This window comes from Vicugna pacos, chromosome 13 (genome assembly GCF_048564905.1).
Source record: "Vicugna pacos chromosome 13, VicPac4, whole genome shotgun sequence".
Lineage (NCBI taxonomy): Eukaryota > Metazoa > Chordata > Mammalia > Artiodactyla > Camelidae > Vicugna > Vicugna pacos.
Genome location: NC_132999.1, coordinates 34,155,456 through 34,173,180, shown reverse-complemented (window position 1 = coordinate 34,173,180; position 17,725 = coordinate 34,155,456). Strand labels below are relative to the sequence as shown.

The 17,725-nt window shown below is 46.0% G+C and overlaps 1 protein-coding gene across 5 annotated transcripts in view; it reads left to right on the top strand.

Annotated features, from left to right (window-relative positions):
• The window catches only part of MAST2 (microtubule associated serine/threonine kinase 2), a 178,234-nt gene that overhangs the window by 148,079 nt on the left and 12,430 nt on the right, over window positions 1-17,725 (top strand). For 3 of the 5 annotated variants that reach the window (XM_072974529.1, XM_072974527.1, XM_072974526.1), the window contains 7 exons: window positions 1,604-1,679; window positions 4,572-4,592; window positions 6,395-6,473; window positions 8,665-8,819; window positions 10,689-10,764; window positions 11,394-11,603; window positions 15,868-15,969. In XM_072974529.1, the coding sequence (XP_072830630.1) occupies window positions 1,604-1,679; window positions 4,572-4,592; window positions 6,395-6,473; window positions 8,665-8,819; window positions 10,689-10,764; window positions 11,394-11,603; window positions 15,868-15,969 (719 nt within the window). The remainder of the gene's footprint in view (window positions 1-1,603; window positions 1,680-4,571; window positions 4,593-6,394; window positions 6,474-8,664; window positions 8,820-10,688; window positions 10,765-11,393; window positions 11,604-15,867; window positions 15,970-17,725) is intronic. The other 2 variants (XM_072974530.1, XM_072974528.1) reach the window with 1 other exon arrangement.

Here is a 17,725-nt window from a genome sequence, read left to right as displayed (position 1 = left end):
ATTGGCATCTTAATACTGAGTCTTTCAATCTATGAACATGTAATATCATTTCATTTATTTAGATCTTTGACTTCTTTCATCAGAGTTTTATAGTTTATAGCATATAGATCATATTTATTTTTTGTTAGATTTATGCACTCATATACACTTCATTTTATGTTAATTATATTATGTTTTTCTATTTCAGCTCCCAATTGTTCATTGCTGGTAGAAAGGAAAGCAACTGACTTGTATATTAGCCATGTATCTTGTATCCTGTGACTTCGCTGTAATTGCTAATTAGTTCCAGGAGTGATTTTTTTTTTTTGGTTTATTATTTAATCTCTACATAGTCATCTCATCTACAAAGACAGTTTTGTATCTTCCTTCCCAATCTATTTACCTTTTATTTCCTTTTCTTGTCTTACTGTACTAGCTAGGATTTCCAGTATGATGGTAAGTAGGAGTGGTAAGAGGGGACACCCTTGTCTTATTCTCAGTCTTAGAAGGAAAGCATACAATTTCTCACCATGAAGTCTGATGTTATCAGTATGCCTTCTGGAGATGAAGTTCCCCTCTGTTCTTAGTTAGCTGAGAGTTTTTATCAGGAAAGGGTGTTAAAATTCTGTCAAATGCCTTTTCTGTATCAGTTGATGTGATTAAGTGGCTTTTCCTGTTTAGTCTGTCATTGTGGTAGGGTATGTTAATTGATTTTCAAATATTGGGACAGGTTTGAATACCTGGAGTAAATTCCACTTAGTCATGTTATGTAGTTGTTTTACATTGTTAGAAGTGGGAAGGTGGGCAGGGATAGGTAGAATGGTCAGCATATCATGGAGTATGGTGCTTACTACAACATGGCCTTTTGGGGAGAGACACGTTGACAGCTTCTGCCAGCTAGGGGCTCCTAAATAGCAGCCCCCCAGAAGGAAGTTAGACCAGAGAAGTGTGGCAGGCTTAGGTTTGAGAACTGTTGTGACTAGTGTAAAGGTAAGTGCCCAGTTTTGTTCAAAGCTTCTGAGGTGTAAGTTTGCAACTTACAGGGGACATGTGAAAACTAGTAAAGAGATGGAGATAATTCGTACACCATGAGAGGCTGGGCATTCTTTGCAGACTTGGGGGCCTGTATACAGACTTTAAGGAGCACTGCTATCCTAAGTCCCCACCTGAGAACTTTAGTTTCCCTTGAGCACACATATTTGAGTTAGCCCCTTGGATGCAGTGTGCAGAGATACAAGTACAAGAGACTTTCAGACCAGGGGTCCTGTTGCCCTTTGAGAAATGTTTGAGCATTAGGCCATGCAGTCTGCACTGAATTGAGTTTGAGCCTTCAGAAAGTCAGGTTAATTTGACTCGAATCCTAAGAAGGGCAGGAAATTGTCAAACTGCTGCCGGATCTGGAACAGATGTCTGAGAAACACAGGTGATTACAGGCAGCTTGGGAACATGGGAGAAACCTCTGGGCTGTCAAACTTTCACAAAGAGAGAATCATTAAAGGGATGGTGGGCCTGAAAAAATCACCATATATGCTAATTGCTGATGCTTGGGGAAGATTTCTTCCCATCTCAACCCTCCTCAGAAGCAAAATTCACAGAGGCTTTCTTTTCTTTTCCCTGTCCACAGGTAACAGTCCATTGGACAGCCCCAGGAATTTCTCTCCAAATGCACCTGCTCACTTTTCCTTTGTTCCTGCCCGTAGGTAAGCTGATAAAAACTTCTCTGTGACGAACATATGTGGCACTTGCATGAATGTCAATTAAATGTAGCTTCCTCCTCTGAGGTGCTGCCCTTCCAAGTGTGTTACCTTGGTCTACTAGCCATCAGAATTCTTTCCCTACATTCCTTGCCCAGGTTATAATTATCTTGTTCAAGCTTTGCTTTCCAAATGCCCTAGGTATTTGCGTTTGAATGTTCAAATGGGCAAGTAGATATTACAGGTAGATTTATTTTTATAAACCTAAGCACAAGTGCCTGGTTTCCTGAGGGTATGTTCCAAAACATTATACTCTTGTTGAGAGCTATTCTAGAGAGATCGATGAGAAAATGAGCTTTCCTCCCAGCAGGGTCCAAAAGTTGTACTCTTACTTTTCCAACTCAGCTATTTCCAGGGAGCTGGAAGGATCCATATATGCCTCAGGGGGATCAGGAGATCACCGGGTCTTCACTTATCCTCCCATGAATTTAGAAAGATTTGGTGCGTTGCAGAGCCATGCTTGTGTTCCTCACATTTCACTCCTCTCTGGAAGTGATAAAAACTTAGCTCTGGCACCTGGAAGCAATGCTGATAGCTCAGCCCGTTGCCAGGGTAGCACCTGGCCTCTGGAGAAGTATTGAGCAGGCTGACATGAGTCCATCAAACCACATATCAAGGCTTCATATACAAATGATTTACTTTTCAGAACATCTCTAAAATTGTTTCTTGGATAGAGTTCATATTCTTTGATTTTATTTTTTATTTTTGTTTTAAAAAAGTATTCTTGGCAAGAGTCAGTCTTTGGCATTAAGACATCCAGAAAAATCATGGCTCTAGATTTGAAGCCTTTAATGGGTAGAGAATGATATATACTACTTGAGACCAGAGGAGTTTCTTTACTCAGATTACTTTTTTAAAAGCGATAACAGAAAAGGAACAGATTCCTTGAAATAGCATTAACTCTCTATTTAAATGACAACACAGAAGAAATCCACCCGCTTCCTCTCCAGGATTCTATGTAGCTGAAAAAGACGTGGACAGGTTGGGAGAGGTTTGATGGCTGACTTGGGTGCCCCTCCTGACCCAGTTGCCTTCTTCAAAACAAATACTATCTGAGTTCATCCCATGGACTCACCTCTCCTACCCTGTGTAACTTCCAGTTAGTTAACCAAGGATCCAGGTAGTAATACTTACAGTAAAGAATATACTGGGTGGATCCATCTGTTTTTCCAGTGCTGCTGGGAAATCTCACTTATCCCAGACCTCCTGCCTTGATTGTGTGTGAACTGTAGCCTCAGATTAGGTCTGAGCTGGGAGGGCAAGACCTGTGACTAATCTCTGTAAGTGGCATTGAATCATTTCCCATTCATTCAGTAAATATTTACTGAGCACCTTGTAAGCACAGGCACTGTGCTGGATACTTAGTTGCATAGTGGTAGCAAAACAGACATAGCACTAACTTTTTAGAAACTTAGTAGACTTAGTAGAATCTGTGTACTTGTTATTCCCTTTGAAGGAATGCTGTTCCCTTAGGCCTTCGCTTAGTAAACTTGTTCTTGCTTTTCATTTCACATCTTAAATGCCAGTTGCCCAGAGAGACCTTCCCTCATCTTGCAATATGAAGGAGCCCCTTCACCATTCTCCAGCAGATCATCTAGTTTTATTTTTAAATGAGTACTTCTCAATACCTGATACAGTCATTCCTCAGTATCCAGAGGGGATTTGTTCTAGGGCCCCCATGGATACCAAAATCCACAGATGTTCAAGTCCCTTATATAAAATGGCATGATATTTGCACATCCTCTCATATGCCTTCAGTCATCTCTAGATTACTTATAATATCTAATACAATGTAATGCTATGTAAATAGTTTTAAATACAGTGTAAATAGTTGCTGGCATGGGACAAATTCAAGTTTAGCTTTTTGGAACTTTCTGGATTTTTTTTTCCTGTATATTTTTGATTCATGGTTGGTTGAATATGCACATGTGGAACCCACAGATACAGAGGGCTGAATATATTTTCTTATTTGTTTGTTTTCTGTCTCCTTTCAACCAGAATCAAAACACCTTTAATAGATACACCTTAATATGCTGAAGGCTGTGTCTGTTGTTATAAACAGTCGGTGCTTAGTGATTGAATGAGTGGTGGGGGAGAATAATGAACAAGCAAACAAATACATAGTTATAAACTGTGATAAATGACTGTAAAGGAAAAGGACATGATGCTGCCAGAGAGCATAGGAAGGGAATAGGGCTGGAGAGTCTTTACTGGGTGGTTATGTAAGGCCTCTCTGAAGGACTGACTTTTAAGCTAAGACCTGAAGGGTAAGAAGGTGCCTGCCATGTTGGGTGTGAGGACACAGGTGTGTAGACCAGCTCAGGCAGAGGGCATAGCATGTTGCATTGGTGCCCTTGTGTCTGCTTCATTCCCTGGGCTTTAGGAGTAGGACCACCTTGGGGTTTGGGGCCTGGTGTTACCACTGAGATCCACTACAGGTCTGTGCTAGGTGGCGTGAAGTTTGAGTCATGTGCATGGAACCTAGAACCCTGTCCCCTTGTCGGACGTAGTAGGGAAAAGCAGCTAGGTATTGGTGGGGGAAAGGAGGAGAACTTCAGCCCTGCCAAACAGGGTATTCAGGAATTGTGTTTCCTATCGCTGGAGTCAGGGTTGAGCTTTATAGCATCACATTCATTAGTTTGTAATATCACACAGAAGACAGATTTACTGAAACTCTAAGGATAGACCCATTAAATCCTACAGTCTGACTTCTAACTTCCATACATTCCTAAGCAGAAGGTTTACCTCTGCCAAACTAGACTAAAACCCAGAGGTCAAACAGATCAGTCTTTCTGGTTCCCTTTGATTCTCACTTTGATGTATGTCTTTTCACTACAGCCACGGCCACAGAGCAGACAGGTAATAGCGGATGTGATGGGGAAGAGGGCTGGGAGACTGCTGTGCATGGCCAGACAGTATGGTTTGTGGTTTTGTGCTTGGTGAGAACTGGCTGTGATGAGTCTTCTCTGACTGTGGGTATGAATGTTTGGCCTTCATATCTAACAGAGAGGTCCTAAGGAGCCCTCTCTACCTGCTGGAACCAAGGCTCTGTGCTCTTATGCTCGGAAGCAGGAATTGCTGAGTAGTTCCATGCTTCTGAGTGTAGGGACAAGTCACCCTCATTCCCACAACTTTCCTCAGTTGCCCAGCGAGATGACCAGGCAGAGGAAACAAAGCATCCTATAGCAGCATTACTGACTCTAGTAGCCCCCGCTCTTCAGTTTAAGGAAAAATGGCTGGGACACAATTGGTTTCCATCACTATAGAAAGGAGAAGGACTCACCTGCAGAAAAGCCTATTTGACAAGGGTTTGGGGAATACCTCCCTGAGTTAGACTAGTCCCATCTTTGCTGGGCTCTGTTTTCCTGGGATTGACTTGCTTTCTTATGTAGAGCTCTCAGGCTCTCAGGACCCAGCAAACAGATCAGAGAGACTGTCATGTTTGAGCAGCCTCCTGGGTATCTCTTGCCTCAGAGACTAGGTTCCAGCAGAAGTGGCTGCCTGGGTGGCATGAAGTTTGAGTCACGTGCATGTGGCATGGAACCCCCGGCTGTCCCCTTACGGAACATGGCAGGAAGGGTTGCTTAGTATTGGTGGGGGTGGGGAGGAGTGCGTCAAAAAGAGAAGCCCTGGCAAGATTGACTCCACTTTTTCCTTCTTCCTCTCCCTGCCTTGCCCGCCACCCCCTTTAACTGTGAAGCCTGGAACAATTCACTCAGATCTCTGGGTCTTACTTTTTTTCTCTGAAGATTGAGAATTTTGAACTTAATGTCTAAAGGTCTTCCATTGCTAATGATCTGAGGTTCTGTGGGTCCCATGAGAGTATTTTCTTTAATTTCAACCACAGCAGGCTATATCCCCAAGCTCCACAAGAAGGAACACTTATGTTATAACACATCCCACAGTCCAGGAAAGAATCACTTATCCATGTGACCAGATACCTGTTTGACCTTTCTTCTCTGTAGCAAAGCAGATAACTTTGGTATTTTGGATGAGAGCTTTAGGGTGTATCTTCTCACAAGCAGCAGGAAGCCTGCCCCAGAGTCTCATGTCCAGCTCCAGCTGTGCCGCCTCACTTCTCTTTCATAAGGTCACTGTCACTCTTCGGCAAACATTCTCAAAGACTGAACTTACAGTTCCTGGTGGATCTGGGTAGCCTTTGACTATTTGCTATCTGTTGATTCCCACTCAGAATTAGATGGTAGTTCCACTTCTTCCTGGTTATCAATCCAGTAGCCTGGGGAACACCAAAGGGCTCTTCACATGGAGCCTTCAAAAAAGGAAATGGCATTTCAGTGGCAGTTCTCTCTTTGTGATGATGCCTTTAGCTGGAGTTCTCTGCCATTGCTAAAAGTGAGTAAGTTCAGAGTATAAAGATTTTTATTCCAAAACCATAGTATTGTGTAGCAGATGTTATTATTTGATGTCATGGGCTCCTTTATAGTCAGAGATGTCTTTCTTTGCATGGAAAGCACACAGCAATAGGCCCCATTTAGGAGAGAGATGTGAAAGTATGTGCTGGACCAAGCAGTTCTGTCTTGAGACAAGGAAGAGCCTACCAGTGAACCAACTGCCCCCAAAAAAGCTGATGGGAAGACAGGCAGGTCCTGGGCTCGGGGTGGGGCCCAGTAGAAACTGCCTAACATTCTTGTCTTACGTAGGACTGATGGACGGCGCTGGTCTTTGGCCTCTTTGCCTTCTTCAGGCTATGGAACCAACACCCCCAGCTCTACCGTCTCAGTAAGTAGCCAAACCTGTGTCCATACCTCCCTCACCCTGAGGAAATACTTCCCTACAGGTTATTGCTCCCTGTCCCTACAGTGTTGCAAAATGGTTCTCAACTTTTCCTCCAAAGCTAAACTCAAAGAGGTTGCTTGAGGGTGAGGCTGACTTGGGCAGAGAGCTGGAGGCTCTTAACAGCTTTGGAAAGAATTAACCAGCATGTTTCTGGGCATCAGTTAGTCCTAGTGGAGTCAGAGGAGGGCTTTGAGGATGGACTTCTGCTTTGCCAGTGAGGCCGGGCACTGGGCTAAGCATGGTTCCCTTGGTCTCCTATTTTATTTCTAGAACTGCAGCCAAGAGCAGATAACCCATCCCATGTCCCAAAGACCTGGTAGACCTTCCTCCTCCTCTTTCATTTTTTCCCTTTCAAAAAAAGAAGGGAAGGAATAGTGTTATTTGATATTCAAGTTTGATGTATATCAGCAAAACACTTGGGCCTGTCTCTAAAGCTTCCAGTTATGTCTCTTTTAGAGGAGATTTTAACCTAAAACACAATGGATGTCCTAATATTCACTATGTACAGTTGACCCTAAAATGAGTTTTCCTCATTGAGCAGCTTTTATGAAGCCAGAATGACAGGGATGGCAAACTTTTTCTGTAAAGGGCCAAATAATACATATTTTAGGCTTTGCAAGCCATGTAAAATCATTCCCCTGTTGCTGCATTCCCCTGTCTTCCACCTCTCCAGGGCTTCTCAGCTCAGTTTCTCTTTATTCATAAATCCCAAGCAGGTAGAGGAATATCATTTCCTCCCTTGACCTAGATATTACTCTTAAATTAATTCAAAGATCTCACTGGTGTTTTTGGCAGCTCTTAAGCTTCCGGTCTTTCCCTAGTAAATACCCCCTCCCCATAATCTTTTACTCAACAGGTGATTTTTTTCAGACCCAAGGTAAGAGTCATATATTTTGTGATGTGTGTGTGTGTGTGTGTTCCTGTTCTATAAGTTTTAATAGACTCAACACATTGCTCCAGCTAATTTTATTGGAATATCTTAAAATACCAGTTTTTCTTCATGTTAGTTGGAGTTGGGTGAGGATACTTTTTTGTAATTTCCACCAAAATCATTTATAAAAATGTGACCAAGGCAGAGCCCTGTGGAAATCTTCCACTAGCTATTTCCAACCTTATGTATCATAACATTGCATGAGAGAAGAGTGCACTGTTAGTCAAAAAGAATTCTGATTCTTTCTTAGTATTGAGACTTATGAGTGGCAACAGAGTTCTCTCAGTGTGGCACTGCAGCTTTGACTGTAAGTGGATTTAGATATTTAAACCCCAGATCCTTCATCTGTTACTGATCAGAAATTGTGATGTTAGGTCTCCTGCTGCCATAGCCCGTCTTGTCCGTCTTGTCCGGGGCGGTGGGAACTCACCGATCCTGGCGCTGGCCGCGCTGCCACAGCAGCGGCCGTGGTGGGATGCCAGTGTAGCTCACTCCCTCACACGCTCTCTTTTGATTCCAGTGGGCCCTTATCTGGAGTCGCAGCCACTGGGCCATGTTTAGAATTCTTAATTGTTTTCAGGTCATCTGATCTTTGGGTTCCAGAGCTAACAGTAATTTTCTTCCCTGCTGGATTTTCTTCTTTCACGTGTGCCTGGGCGCAGGCTTCACAGCCTCAGCACAGGTGCCCTCTGGGTGACAGCCAAAAGAAAACACTGCTGAGCCATCCCTGGGGCTCTCCAAAGGTTGTAGCAGGGACAGCTTACGGGGATGTCATTTGCAGGCTGGGCATACCTAGAACATTTCCTAATAAGCCAGGAAGCGTCATTTATTAATTATTGCCATTCCAACTAGCCCTGAGCTTCACTGAGGGCAAAGGGTCCGTGCAGAGCGTCTGTGTCTTGCCATGTAAGGAGGCTCCCTAGGTATTAGGCAGCTCTCACACCTCCTGAACGTCTGGGTCTGACCCCCTGCAAGACTTGTGAAGGACAAGATTATCTTGGCTTCATTGGGACTGAGGGCTCTGAAAGGTGGAGATGAATGGGATGGTGCACAGTGGAGGCTTAAGGGGGAGCGAGGAAGGTGCCTGCTGTGGGCTGGCCAGGTTTGTGCTGACTGGGGAGCCGCTGACCATTTTTAGAACTTCTCCGCTCTTGGACTGCCTCGGAGTGTCTTTAATGCTCTCTTTAACTTTGTCCCCTCTAGTCATCATGCTCCTCGCAGGAAAAGCTGCACCAGTTGCCCTTCCAGCCTACAGCTGATGAGCTGCACTTCCTGACGAAGCATTTCAGCACAGAGAGTGTGCCCGATGAGGAGGGCCGGCAGTCCCCAGCCCTGCGGCCCCGCTCCCGCAGCCTCAGGTGAGGGCGCTCTCTGCGCACAGCCCCGGACCCTTGGAGCTCAGCTTGTCTGCACAGCATGGGAGTCAACAAACTTATTCCATAAAGGGCAGGGTAGTGAATAATTTAGGCTTTGTAGGCCATACCATCTCTGGCAGCTACTTACTCTGTCCAGAATCATCTGCAGACATTATGTAAACATTATTTATCAAAGCAGGCAGCAGGCCAGATATGGTCTGTGGGCCAGTTTGCCAACCCCTGGCCTGGCACATGGGCACAGCTTGAATGAGACAAGCGCAGTGAAGCTCAAGCCCTTTGGCTTCAAGTACAGCTCAACCTGCCACCCCAGGAGATAGGTGCTGTCAAGTGGTCACGTTTTTTCCCTTTGAAAGTAGTCGGCAGTAGAAATGCACTTTGGACTCCATTCAGTGAAAGGAGAGTGATAGTACCATCCACTCTAATGGTTCCCTGGCTGGAGAACCTGGAGGCCCAGGATTTGTGAACTAGGCCAACTAAAGAGTTGCTGCTGAAGACACTTGTGGATGACTCGGGGACGAAGCCCATTTCAGAAGCAGAACTATATGCCCATCTGAATCTGTCTCATTTCCCTGAATCATCTGGGCTCGTCAAACCATACAAACCTTAACAGCTGATTTATCTGTGGATTCCATAGAGTAAACCAGCTCTTCTCTTTGGCATTGGGTGGCAAATCTGTGCCAAAATTCCAGGTTAAGGAATAGGTAAAAATTAAAACGAGGAAGGCTTTAACGACTGAGCTCAGCTTTCCAGGGTCCCTGGGAAATAATAAGTTGGCTAATATGTTCGGGGTGGGAGCCCAGAGGAACGGTGCCTCCTAGAAAGAAATCCCCCCAGGTAATGCTGGCACTGTTGAGTGTCAGGGAGTGAATGGAGCCAGACAACAAAGACTAGTTCAAGTTCAGACTGATGAAGATAATGACTGGGACTGCAGGTCAAAGGGTCAGACATACACATGAGTGAGAATGGCGCCCAGTGCCTTTGTCTCACATAGAGGAATGCCTAATCTTGGTGCCCTCAGTCCACACAGAAACAGGGGCACCTTTTAGGCCATTTGAGGTTGAGAGGACTACAGTACCTCAGGGAACTCCCTGAAGATTACTCTTAAAATGATTGGTGACGTGCATTAATGCAGCAGGCAGACCATGGCCCGCTGCAGGGAGAAGGGGCAGAGAGGAACAGTGCGAACTTAGCTCAGCTGGAATCACGTGTCAGGGCGCCACCCTGGGCAGGACCCAAACAGCCATTCAGCTGTGTGGCTCAAACTTTGAAATCCGTTAAGAGGATGTAACCACACATGGGCCAAAGGGGAAGATTTAGATGACCCAGGTTTATAATTCACTACGGGCTGGACTGGCCTCCTTCATCCCCCAGTTGAGAGCCTAAGTTAGCTTCATTGGCTGTAGCTTGTTTGGAAAAAGTTAGATATACACCGTTTCCCTTCGGTTGTTTATTGGTGGTTTGATATAATTTGATTCCTGGAATGTGCTAGGGTATGCCCAACCCCACTGGCCAAAAACGAAGAAGACCAGAGAGTCTTATTCTGAGGGAGGTGATCCTGGAAGAGCCACCAGTGGCCTCAGGAATGGTCTCCTCCTTTCTAGGCCTTTTCAGGCCCTGGCAGAGGTCTTGGTGAAGGCCAGGTCTCTTACAGGAAGGTAGCCTAGCTCAAGATGGCGGAACAAGGTGTGGTGGCAGCTTCAGGAACAAGGAGAGCTCTGGAACTTAGCACTGCTTAAGGTGGAAGTGTGTGGCTGCTGCAGACAGCGGGCGGGCAGGGGCTCTGAGATGGGCATCTTTCTCCTCTGTGGTTCCATGGCACTAATGTAACACAATTGTTTCTTTCTTACTTAGCCCTGGACGGTCACCAGTTTCCTTTGACAGTGAAATAATAATGATGAATCATGTATACAAAGAAAGATTCCCCAAGGTAAGGGTCCATTTTAAAGGAGACTAGTAATGCCCGAGGTTGCTGCTTGCAGCCATCCCATGTGGGAAGCCGGGAGCTGTGCAGGGCGGAGGCGGAGGTGGGGTTGGGGGCAGTGGAGAGGCAATCTAGGAGGGGAGGAGGAGGAGGAGGATATAGCACAGGGGCTTCCAGACTGCTGGAGAAGAGGGGTCAGCAGAGGACTTTGAGTCTGGGGACTTTATTTACAGAGCCTCTGTTTCTCCACTCCCCAGAGAAAGGGTATCTGGAGGAATTTGCCAGGCATGCTTGGCAGAGTGAAAAAGCTACACACAGGGAACAGCATAAACAGACAGAGGTGTGAGGCCACGTGATGAAGGCTGGGAACAGAACCTCATTGTGCGCAGAGCAGGAGAGTGTGCCCCTTCAGCAGTGGGGAGGTGGACAAGGCTGGGAGAGAGGGGGCCTTGATTATAATGTCTTAACTTGATTGAAGGTGATCTTTCACATCTCCAGTCATCAGGTTCCCCAAATGCAGCATCAGGAAATGAGGATCACGGAGCCCATCCTTAAGCTATTACCAGGCCCTCAGGCTTAGCTCCAGCTGAGCTGGATTAGAGGGGAAGAGTCACTTGTCCTACTTTGATTCACAGGCCACTGCACAAATGGAAGAGCATCTAGCAGAGTTCATTTCCTCCAACACTCCAGACAGCGTGTTGCCCTTGGCAGATGGAACCTTGAGCTTTATCCATCATCAGGTGATTGAGATGGCCCGAGACTGCCTGGATAAATCTCGGAGTGGCCTCATTACCTCACACTACTTCTACGAGCTTCAAGAGAATTTAGAAAAACTCCTGCAAGATGTGAGTGTCTGATGGAACTCCGGTGAATCCTCCACACAGTAGTGGGGTTTGAGTCCCAAGCTAAGAGTAAGGCATCCATGGTGTTCCCAGCCTTCTTAGCCTGCTTGCCACCTCCTTGCTGCGGTGTGGGGCACACCCCATGTGTGGTGCCGGTGGATGTCGGTTTTTCCTCAGGCCTCTGCATTACTGAGAGAAGCCTGATTGGTATCAGAAGAACTCAGTGCTGTGGGTCCTTCTTTTTCTAAGTCCAGTTACTCTGTCTGAGGCACCAACATTAGTAGTATTCATAAATATATAACTAGGAGAGTTATAACCCAAAGCCAGAAAGTAGCCCCAGTGGCTGTAGTGGGCTCTCTTCTAGTAGAAGCTTGGTGTAAGCAGAACCTTCAGACTGCTTCTCATCAGCCAAGGGAAAGCAGGCCCGAGGACTGCACTCCGGGCTTATCTGTTTGCTGGTGAGAAGTTCCCTAGTAGGGACTGATGTGCTTGGAGACCTGATCCTCCCCAATGTGACACATCTCCGGGCAGAGTAATCTAGGGATGGTCAAGTGCTTCATACCACTTCATGCTCCAGTGTTGGCTTTCCTCCCACCTCTCCAATAAAGTGTTCATTTGCCTTCCCACTTGGATCACAGTTACCCATATCGCACCACTAGCGCAGTTTAGGGGAGAGGAGATGTGTTGTCTCCCCCAGGGCTCTGCGTGTCACTTTGACAGACCCCTGTTGCCTCCAGACTCACGACTTCACACTGGTGTGGGACCAAGTGAGCTGAGAGCCCAGGCTACTGATCAAACAGGGCCTCAGGGTATCAGTCTAGAAATTAGGAGCAGAAAGGTTTTTTTGTTTTGTTTTGTTTTGTTTTTTAATTTAGAAAACAATTGAATCTAGCAAGGGAATAGCTTAAGATGACAATGTTTATTGCTGTCAAATATTGGAAGATTTCTCATGTAATAGGTAGCAGCTTGTTCTCTGTCCCCTAAAAGGCATACTAGCCCAGTGGACAAGAGTTACAATGAGAAAGGTTTTGATTTACAGACGAAAAATTACTTCCTTCCTCAAAAATGTTTTTCTCTGATTTCAAAAGTAATACTTAAATTCAAACATTGTAGAAGTATGAGTTTAAAAAGCTAAAGTCTTATGAAAATACTGGCAGCTGTTTGCCTCTGTTGAAGAATAACTTTCTTAACAGTTCAACAATGGATAGGAGTCAAGGGTTGAGGCAGGTGAAGGATCAACCAGAGTGACTTTCAGCAGTGCTTGCATTTCTCAGATTGATCTGAAATACTGAAATCAGAGCCTTGCCCAAAACCTTCAGGATTTTCCCAGAGGCATTTCCTAGGTAGGGTGCTTGGCACAGCAGGAAGAGTACTGAACATGAAGCCAGTGCATTCCTCTGTTCCCTAATTTCCTTGGCCCTGGGAATGCAGAAAAAAAGGTCAGTGCAGGTTCTGACTCAAGGAGCTTGCTATTGACTCCTGAAGTTACAGACCCATCAACAGGTATTAAAGTAAAAATAACAGCTATCATTGAAGTGTGCCATGTGCCAGACCCCACCCTGAGCGCTCTGTATGAATGATCTCACTTCTGTTTATTATAGAAGTGTAATTGATGAGCACTAAATAGAGGTCAGTTCTGAGCACAGAGGAGGATGTGCTGACTCTGCATGGAGAGTTCAGGGAAAGTTGTCTTGACGAGTAGGAGGAGTTCACTAGACCTAGGAAGCAATGTGAGCAACCTCTCAGCGGTGCAGAGGAACTTGCTACATTCCAGGAATTGCAGGTAAATTAGTGTGTCATGACGAGAGTGAAGAATGGCTGCAGGGAAACATTGGTAGGTGAATTTGAAGAGTTAGACCTAGAGTGGGGCTCAGGACTCAAAGACCGAGGGCCTTGTGAGGAGGTTAGATTTTATCATGAAGGCAATAGGGAATTATTGAATGGTTTTAAATTTTAAAATGGTGTAAGATTTACATTTAAAATAATAAACATCAATTATAGAGCACTTAATACGTGCTAGATACTGTGTTATCTCATTATCTAATTTAATCTTTACAACAACACTGTTAGGAAGGTATGGTTATTTTACTCTAAATAAACAGATGATGAAACCAAACCTTAAAGGGGCTAAGTTAGTCCAAGGTAACTCATTTCTTGAGTAGCAGAGCTCGAACCTATACCCAGGTTTCTTATTCAAGAGCCTAACATACACTTTCAAACGCTTAATCAACAAACACTGACGCCTGCTATGTGAGAGGCACCTACACTAGGCGTAGCATGTGAGGGAAGAGAAAAGGAAAGACATAGCCTTACAAGGCCCTACAGTGTAGTTGTAGAGACAGACAGTTATAAAACGACGTGCTGGGACCATGTGCTGTGAGCAAATAGCCAGGAGAACGTAGACAAGGGAGCCCTTTTTTCTTGTTCTTCATGTGTGTGTGTGTCTGTGTGTGTGTTGGGGACAGGGGACTTAGGTGGGCTTCACAGAGTTGATATTCGGGCTAAGTTTTAAAAGAATAAACAAGATAACAGCAAGTGCCCAGCCCCTCCATTTGACAACCAATTTTTTTAAATGATCCTCATTTGCTACTTTTCTTTCCTTACAACCTATTCACTACTCAGTCTTCTGCCTTCTACTTTCCCTTCCCATTATTGCACTAAAACTGTTTCAGGCCAAAGTTGCCAAATCCTCTGACTTCTTGCAGTCCTCATCTTCCTTCACCTCTTTTCAGAGGTTTACACAGTGAGTACCTCTCCTTGACCTGTTTTCTCCGGTTGTCATGGCACTTCTGTCCAGCCTTGCCGTCTTGCTGCCCCTTCACAAGTTCCTTTTCGTAAATGCTGGTGTTCCCCAGGGCACCCTCCTGAGCATCCGTGCACCTCTTTCTCCTTTCTTCATGGTCTCTGATCAGCCTCATGAGGTCCCGTGTCTTCAGTTGTCATCCATCCACGAAGGGTCCCGCCTGTGGCTGCTTCCCCTCCACCTCCTGCCCTGTTCTCCTGAGTTCAGTGTCCCCAGCTGTTTACTGGACTCCTTCTCCACTTCCCACCTTGGTTAGTATTCCTTGTTGCAAGTGGTAAAGAGCCAACTCAGAGCAGTTTAAGCAGGAAAGTGAAACTAATTATAAAAATTGAAAAGATGGGTCTTAGAGAATTGAAGACAGGAATGCAACCAGGCTTTAAGAAGGGACCAGAGCTAGAAAGCCCAGGAAGGCCCAGGAAGCCTTCGCCTGCCTTCTCTGATCGCTGTTTTCCTCTTTGCTTCTTTTCTCTCTTTGGTAGACCATCCTTTTCACCCAAGGGTGGCTTATACAGTCCTGTCACATTTATATTAACAGTTGTCTTTCAATCCATTTTTAAGTTCCTAGGAAAATAATCCACTCTGGTCAGCTATTGGAGGTGGGAGGGTAAGTTCAGCCACACAATACAAATGTGGCTCCAGAAGTCAAGAGCAGTTTCTATAAAAAAGAGAAAGACTCTTGGGCTGAGCAGATACCTGAGAAAGTGTCTAGCAGAGGTACCTCAAACTCTGTGAGTCCAAAATGGAACTTACCTTTTTCACCTACCTGCTTTTTCTTTAAAACCAAAGGGGATATGCTCTCTGCCTATCCTCGCCTCAACTGCTTATCTTCTTAATTTCCTATTTCATTTATGGCTTAAATGAAATTTCCCTAAAATTGTAGTTGCACTTATCCTTCTCCTCCTGCCTCTTTCACCCCTCCGGGCTACCCTGAAATGGCCCCGCCTGTTCACTTCTCTCCATTCTTACTGCCTTGATTTATGCCTGTCCCATCTGCACTGTTGCAGTAGCTTGTTCGTGGGTTTTCCTGCTTTTAGGCTTGCCCTCTCTAGTGCTCCATCCACACTGCAGCCGGAGTGATCTTTCTGAATCCCTTCTGGTCGCATCAGTCTCCTGCTTTGAGGTCTTTCTGTCCCTTGCAGTCTGTTTGTGGTGGAAAGTGATGTCCATGAAGGCTCCACTGAGAGCCACGCCTTGAGCTGGGGCCTGGAGGGTAAGTGTGGCCTGCTGGATGGAGGAGCAGGTGAAGCTGTGCCTCTGTGTGACGTCCTGTGGTGTCAGGTAGTGTTCTAAAGGGGAGCAGCCTCCTCCCTCGCACAGCCACTGGCCCTCTCCAAGGTCTTCGCTTTGTAGAGCTCTCTGTGCTTCCAGTGTCTGTCCCTAGAGTCAGCTCTGCCCAGCTCGGTCCTGCTTCTCTCAGCCACGCTGGGCCGTGGATGGCTTAAGCAGCCTTTCTCTTCTCTACAGGCTCACGAGCGCTCAGAGAGTTCAGAAGTGGCTTTTGTGATGCAGCTGGTGAAAAAGCTGATGATTGTCATTGCCCGCCCAGCACGCCTCCTGGAGTGCCTGGTGAGTGGGCTCTGCGAAGATTGGTGGGGGTGCTGAAGGCCAGGGAGCGGGGGCGGGGGGGCTCTGGAGGAAGTACTCTGCCACAGCCAAACGGCCATTTCTGCTGCTGAAGTCCTTATTTAAATATGACACGCAACACCGGGAGACCAAGGAGGCCCTGGGAGGAAAAGTGTGTGCCCCTGAGGTGGGTGTCAGGGAGCAGAATTAGTCTGCCCACGCCGCACTGGGCAGGCCCCAGGCCAGTGAGGGCCCTGCGTGTTAGGAGCACAGGCCGGTTTCATTTGCACAGGTTGAGTCCTCTCTTCAGTTGATCATTCAGCAACACTGTACTGAGTACCTACTTCCTGCTGGACACTGGAGACCCAGATGTGAACAAAGCAGGGGCCCGATGCCACCTCTGTAGCAGAGTTAGGTTTCTGTCTTTTAGTGCCGTGGGTGTAAGGCATGGAAACGTGTAAATAATAATTACGATATTGCAAGAAGTGTTGCAGCTGAGGAAAGTACAAGGTGCAACAGGGACGTGGTGAAGGAGGTGCTCCAGTCTCCTCGGGGCGGACGTTCCGTGCCCTGGGGAACGTGAAGCTGATTCAGTGATTTGAAGGATGACTATGAGTTTGCCAGGGGAGGGCCATGAGAAACGGCGTTTGATAGAGTACTGGGGCTGTCTGAGGAGTTAGGAGGGATAAACCCCGGGTGTAGGGGTAGGCCATGCAAGATCGTGGGGAGTGCTGGGCCCTCGGCTCAGGAGTTTGCATGTATCTTTGGCCACTTGTAGCCGTCAGAAAGTTTAGGTGAGAATGTGACATGGTCAGATTTACCTTTTTTAAACTAACTTTCTTAAGGTGTAATTTACATATAATAAAATATACCCCTTTTGAGTATACAGTTCCATGAGTTTTAACAAATAGACACCTGTATAATCACCACACAGTGGAGATGGAAAACCTTTTCTTACCTCAAAAAGTTCCCTTGAGTGCCTTTTCAGTCAGTCCCTTTCCCCTTCCCACCTTGCCTCCCACTCCCGGGCAACCACGTATCTGCTCTTTCACAATGGATAAGTTTGCCTTTTGTACAGTTTCATATAAATTAAATCACATAGTATGTTCTGACTTCTTTCACTCAGCATAATTTTCTTGAGGTTCATGTAATTCATGTTATTATTATGTTATTGCATGTATCTAATTGGTTCCTGTTTCTTTCTGAGTAATAAATACTCCATCAGATTTAGTCCTAAAGAAGATACTCTGGCTGCAGCCTGCATAGTGAATTGGAAGAGAAGGCAGGGTGAGCCAGGAAATCAGTGCAGAGGCACTTAACATGACCCCTGTGAGAAAGACGAGCGCCCCAAGCTAGGACAGTGGTGGGAGAGCAGAGAAGAGGAGGTTAGGGTTATGAGGTAGACATTCTGACTAGGCAGAGACTGAGACAAGAAGAAGAAGGTAAAAGGACTTCCAGTCTGGCTTAGATTTTATCCAGATAGACAGTGGTAGAGTTCTCCAAAACAGTGAGACCAGAGGTGAAGAACGCAGAGGAGGCGGGGGTTGTGCTGAGCAGGGTCCTCTCCCACAAGACGTGAAGTCCGTTGTTCAGTAGGGGCTTGAAGTCAGGCCTGGGTTTGAGTGCTGGTTTTCCTTCCTACCTCTGTGGCCATGGACAGGTCCATGCATCTGTGAGCCTTGATTTCCTCACCGTGGTCACAGGTATTATCAGGGTTCAGCCCGGAGTGTGTCACTTAGTAGACACTTAGTAAGTGGGT